At 37.7% G+C, this 6418-nt stretch overlaps 1 protein-coding gene across 5 annotated transcripts in view; it reads right to left on the bottom strand.

Annotated features, from left to right (window-relative positions):
* LOC107704749 (arf-GAP domain and FG repeat-containing protein 1-like) overlaps positions 1-6418 on the bottom strand; it is a 26264-nt gene that overhangs the window by 10881 nt on the left and 8965 nt on the right. For all 5 annotated transcript variants that reach the window (XM_016507743.1, XM_016507742.1, XM_016507745.1 and 2 more), the window contains exon 2: positions 386-479. In XM_016507743.1, coding sequence (XP_016363229.1) covers positions 386-479 — 94 coding nt within the window. The remainder of the gene's footprint in view (positions 1-385; positions 480-6418) is intronic.

Here is a 6418-nt window from a genome sequence, read left to right as displayed (position 1 = left end):
CCTGCCTTAAAAAAAAAAAAAAAAAAAAAGAAATAATAATAATAATAAAAATATAAAAAATTGAAATAAAGAAATCATATAATAATAAAAATAATAATATAATAATAAAAAAATAAAATAAAATAAAAATACTAGAACTACCTTTTTTAACACAAATAACAATTTTATAGCTGTTATTCACTGTTCAAGCTATGCATGTGTTCAAATTGAACCCCCCCCATAAATCCCAGAAATTTCTGTTATCTTATCATAGGCATCTGTTACCCCATAAATCATTAACTCATTGGTATCCAGATATCAGCACAGACAGCCCACACAAATGACGACACATTTGCCATGTCAATAAAAACACCACTGCACTTTCGACTATGCCATCATCAATTACCTCATTTCCATGCTTCTGTAGAAATTCTATTTCCTGTTGCGTGAAGGTCGTCATGGAGATGGACTTCACTCTGTGGGGGGGATTCAGGCCTCGTCTAAAGGGAAGAGAAGATAGGAGATAAAGAGATAAACGAGAGATAGGAGATAAAATTATAACATGTTAATTAAATAAAGTGCTGTAAATCGCTTGCAGTGTGAATTAGATTTTCTGCTCGCTGTCGCTGTAACTCCTCATTACAAACCTGCTTATTACACACAGATCAAGGACAAGGACAAAGTCAGACTGCTCGGCACCTCGCCAAGTCTGTTTGTGGAGAGAACGGGAGTGTATGTGTGTATGAGGGGGCGGAAGAAAGTGATAGTGTAAAGAGAGAGGTGAGCTAATGATGGAACGACTGCATTTAAGAGATGAGAACACATAAACAGCACTAGCAAGTCGTAATTAACTGTAGGAAACTGGATTTTCTGAGTGGTAAGTATGTCATGTCAATTAAAGAATCATGGTGGAATATGGGTCATAATTAAGCCATTTTATAAGACAAAAGGCTTTCCTATCATTCTTTACCAGAACAAGAATGATAAAATATTTAAAGCTTCAATTACACACAAAAGGACTTAATCATGAATCTGTGTAAACATCGTAAAACTGTTCTTACATAAATTGCCTCACTGAAAGGAATGCAACAATTTAGAAGGATGGTTTATAAATGAATAATAAATTTCTTTCTACTTATTTTTTGCTGAATCACATCCCTAATTTCATCTTTACCTCTTATTTCGATAATACTGTTAAAAAAGAAAAATGTGAACAAAAATAAAAAGTGTAAAAGAGAGAAAACAATATGCACACATCCGTTCTAAGTTTGAGGTCAGTGAGACTTTTTTTTTTTTTTTTTTTTTTAAGTTTCTTTTACTCCCAAAGGCTGCATTTATTTGATGAACATACAGTAAAAAGTAATATTATGAAATATTACATCTTAAAAAGTCTTAAAAACACTTTTCTATTTTAATACATTTTAAAATATAGTTTTTTCCTATGATGTCAAAGCTGATTTTTCAGAAATCATTCTAATATGCTGATTTGGTGTTCAATAAACATTTCTTCTTATTAATTAATGCTGTTGTTGCTTAATATTTTTGTGGAAACTGTGACAATTGTTTGTGGAAATCATGACTTTTTTTGAGATTCTATGATGAATATGAAGTTCAAAAGAACAATTTATTTAAAATGGAAATATTTAGTCACTTTATAAATGTCTTTATTAAAGGGTTAGTTCACCCAAAAATGAAAATTAGCCCATAAATTACTCACCCTCAAGTCATCCTATGTGTATATGACTTTCTTCTTTCAGACGAATCCAGTCGGAGTTATATTAAAAATTGTCTTTAATCTTTCAAGCTGTTTCATGGCACTCAGCGGGTGTTGCATGCATCAGTCCAAAAGCAGTTAAATAAAATGCGCCCATCCATAAAAAAAAGTGTCTCACACGGCTCTGGGGGTTGAACAAAGGCCTTCTGTAGCGAATCGATGCGTTTTTGTAAGAAAAATATCCATATTCAAATGTAATAATCACTTTAATCTAGCTTACGCTCACTGTTATACACTGGAAGCAGTTCCGGGCGGATGACGTATGAGGACAATTTTTAATATAACTCCGACTGGATTCGTCTGAAAGAAGACATATACACCTAGGATGACTTGAGAGTAATTTATGGGCTAATTTTCATTTTTGGGTGAACTAACCCTTTAAAAAGTATTAATTTCTTCCAAAAAAAATATCTTTCTGAACAGTACTATAATTGTCCAGTAGCTTCACTAAAATTTAATTACAAAACATAAGAACCTCCCAGGAAGAACTAGATGAGAAACTGAAGACAACTGGAGGAGCATCTGAGGATTCAATGTGTCTTTGAATGTGCATGTGTGTTTATTCCACAGCCTCATGATCTTTGAACGCTTGATCTCTGAATGCCCAAGAGCAATGTAAACATGTGTAAGGGCCAGAGCATGTGAGCGAAGCGGAGCGGTGTGACTTATGTTATTATGGTATGTAACTAGCTCACCTTTTGCTGCACCATGTTTGCGTAGCACATCTTCGTGCTCTCTGTAATCAATATGAATCTGTACTAACTTTAACAGTCTCCCCACACTCCCTCTCAGTTTCTTCTCCCTGCTCATTCTTAACTTTGATTTTTACTTTACATTTATGTATAAGGCTTGCAACTTCGTTGAAACAATATCTGAACTCCATAACTGCTCTACTATTCTCGATCTCTACAGATTCTCGATCTCGAACAAGCAAATCACCAAACGGCATTCTGGGTTGAGCGAGCGGCACTGAGCGTATTGAGCGAGCGGAGCGGAATCTTCAGAAAGGCGCTCTGCGCTCTTAAGGAAATATTACCACTCCGCTCACCCTCCGCCCGCTCACATGCTCTGGTAAGGGCTGCCCATTAGAAAGCCTGTTTCCTTCCTGTATTTACCCTGTTAGCGTGCTCAGATTTGCTCTCTAGGGATCAGAGTCTGTGTACTGCAGGACACGCCGCCTCTGCTTCTCTTACACATCCGTTTTGTTATTTCCATCCCCTGATCTCTTCCTTTTTCTTTCATCTAATGATGCAGCTAACAACTAACAGGAAGTTCATTTAGGTAGTTAAAGGAACAATTTACCCAATAATAAAAATTAATCTCTTCCTGTCTTTTGTGGAACACAAAATTCATTTTTGGCTGAACTATTCCTTTAAGAAACACTCCCATGCACCTGTTTCTATGCCAGTGCGATGGGAGGGTGCATTTAGCACATGTGTAAGTATGGAAAAGACATTTAAAGCTACTCCGCTGTCCCTCTGTGCTGAAACGGGTGACAGTTCATCTGACACCTGAGCCGCAACAGATGTTCAAAACACCATTCACACAAACACACCCCCTCGAAACCCCCAAAAGATGCATACACACACATCAACATGCCACTTCTGCACTAACATTCGCTGCCTGTTTGCATGTGGGAATGCAAGTGCGCTGGTAAATTCCCCCAAAACAATTTTCTACCTCTACAGATGTCACCTGTTACTTCCTCTACATTATATTATGAGTGTGTGTGTGTGTGTGTGTGTCTATGGAGACATGATGCATTCATTGATAAATTCTAAAGGGCATGAACACCAAGGCCTTGGTAAGATTAGACCAGGTGCTAAATTATTTACACAAACTACTGCGGGCCATTGGCACAGCGTTGGGATTCTATAACCGTGGCCCCCAAGAACCATTCGGGCTAAACTTTCTCAAGTCGAACGTCTAACTAACTCAACAAGTCCCAAAACCTGCCTGAAACCAATAGAACCAGGAATAATTCTTCAGCAGTCTCATAGTATAATGCTTGATAATTATGCAAATGTGCTATGAATATGTATTTACATTAATTCATTTGGCAGCTGCTTAAATTCAAGGTGACTTCCAGTGCATCTTACTGCAGAGGAAGTCCCTTGAAGTAACCTGAAGTGGATCCTTGCTCAAAAACACAATGGTAAAATTGTGCATATGTACGTAAGTAGTTAATCTAAAACTAAAAATGGTCAGCCTCATGTTGTGTCAAACCTGTATGACTTTCATCTGAGGAACACAAGAGGATACCAGAATGTCCCAAGTGATTATTACATTTTGAATATGGACATTTTTCTTACAAAAACACATCGATTCGCTACAGGAGGCCTTTGTTCACCCCCCAGAGCTGTGTGAGGCACTTTTTATTATGAATGGATGTGCTTTATTTCACTTCTTTTGGACTGATGAACTGCAACACCCGCTGACTGCCATTAAACAGCTTGGAAGATCAAAGTCAATTTTTAATATAACTCTGATTGGATTCATCTGAAAGAAGGAAGTCATATACGCCTAGGATGGCTTGAGGGTGAGTAAATAATGGGCTAATTTTCATTTTTGGGTGAACTATCCCTTTAATCCGAGTCACCAGGACAACTGAACATTATTTAGATCAGGAATCAGGACACAGCTAGATGGATTTACACCTATCTCGGGCGGCATTGCCAAATGAATGACCCTGACACACATACTACAAAAACATGAAGAGTAACCCATGCCTGATCCCACGTTTACTGGGTTACTTGCATTTGTTCAGAGGGTTTTTATTTGACTAAAGTGTTGCCGCTCAGAGCAGCTTTCAAAAGAGCGCCAATGTTTTGTTTTAATGTTTGAGATGGAAAGTTAGCTAACAGTGCCTAAGGCCAACGCTTAACCTTTAAGAGTAGCGTGTGAGAAAGCCATTTTAGCTGGTGGTGAGAAGCTCTGGCATCGACTTCACACACTGGGTGAGCCTGCAAATGCCGCATCTGGTTTCATTAATGAGAAAAGCCACGAGTGTGAGGTGTGCTTGTGCGATTGGTGGTTGTATCAAGGTTGTGTGTGTGTGTGTGTGTGTGAGATGATGATGCTCTGAGCAGGTGGATGATGGGCTCGGGGAAAATGGGTCAGAAACTGGGCGAGTGGCCACTCTCCACATAGTAATAATGTATGGCAAACAGAGAGAGAAATACACAGTTTTGTGAGGTCTGTGAGAGTGTGGGTGTGTCATAGAGTTTACGCAATACTCTAGTTCCTCTTAAGAAATCACTGCAAGCAAAAAATGCTCAAACTTCCTCTGAACACATCAATGCAAGTCATCAACAAACCCACAAAACACACACACACACACACACACACACACACACATCAAAAAAGCATCTGACAATGCATGTCTGGAGGAAAGTATTAGGACAGACTACTGTTCAAAAGTTTGGTGTGAGTAAAAGATGTATATATTTTTTAAAATACTAACACTATTATTTAAAAATATACTAATACCATTTAAAAAAAAAATAATAATATTAATCAATCCTGAAAAAGATGTATCACTATTTCCACAAAAATATTTTTAAAGCATCATGTGACATTGAAGACTGGAGTAAAAACTACTGAAAATTCAGCTTTGCCATCACAGGTATAAATTACATTTTAAAATATATTCAAATAGAAAGCAGATTGTGTGTGTGTGGTATCGTATCGTGACTTTGCTGGTGATACACAGCCCTAGTGTGTGTGTGTGTGTGTGTGTGTATGTATGTAGGTATATGTACAGTGCCTTGCGAAAGTATTCATAACCCTTCATTTCTTTCACATTTTGTTATGTTGCTGCCTTAAAGGGGTCATATGATGCTGCTAGTCATGTCCTCTTTTGGAAGGCCAAACAAAGTAGTTTCGCTTTCACAACGAAACAGCATCACACACCCACACAGCCTTGAGTGAGCTGAGGCCGGAGGCCTAGTGTGAACCGTGGCCTAGAGTGAGCGGAGGCCGGCTTGATTGAGCAGACATTAATGACAAAGCAAAAACAGTCAAAAAAAATTGTCACAACTTCGTAAATTTATTAAAAATAAAAAACTGAAATAAGTACATTGCAGAAGTATTCATATCCTTAACTAAATATTTAGCTGAAGAACCTGAACAGCCTCAAGTCTTTTTGGGTATGATGTGACAAGCTTAGGTGAACTTCTATAACTATCTTGTGTCATATATATATGGTTATTTGTATATATGCATGTATCAAGAGCTCCTGTAAAACCACAACAAATTCCTTGTGTATGCTGTGGGCAGATGCACATTTTCAGGTTTCTCCAGAAATATTTGACTGGGTTCAATCCCAGGCTCTGGCTGGGCCATTCACAGAGTTGTCTATAAGCCACTCTTGCTGTGTACTTAGTAGGGCTGTGCGATATTGAAGAAAAATGCGATATGCGATAACTCAATAAATAATGCGATATTCGATATGCAATATGATAATGCTTAAAGTGCCACATGCTCAGATGAAACAGTTTTACTCAGCTGTTGCGGAGTCAGTTCTGTGAACTTCTATAACTATCTTGTGTCATATATATATGGTTATTTGTATGTATGTATGTATGTATCAAGAGTTCCTGTAAAACCACAACAAATTCCTTGTGTTTGCGCACACTTAAGTGGTGAATAAAGCTCATTCTGATT

The sequence above is a fragment of the Sinocyclocheilus anshuiensis genome, unplaced genomic scaffold (assembly GCF_001515605.1).
Source record: "Sinocyclocheilus anshuiensis isolate Anshui unplaced genomic scaffold, SAMN03320099.WGS_v1.1 scaffold758, whole genome shotgun sequence".
Classification (NCBI taxonomy): domain Eukaryota; kingdom Metazoa; phylum Chordata; class Actinopteri; order Cypriniformes; family Cyprinidae; genus Sinocyclocheilus; species Sinocyclocheilus anshuiensis.
The sequence above is the reverse complement of the archived record's forward strand: the minus strand, read 5'-3'. Positions and strand labels throughout refer to the sequence as shown.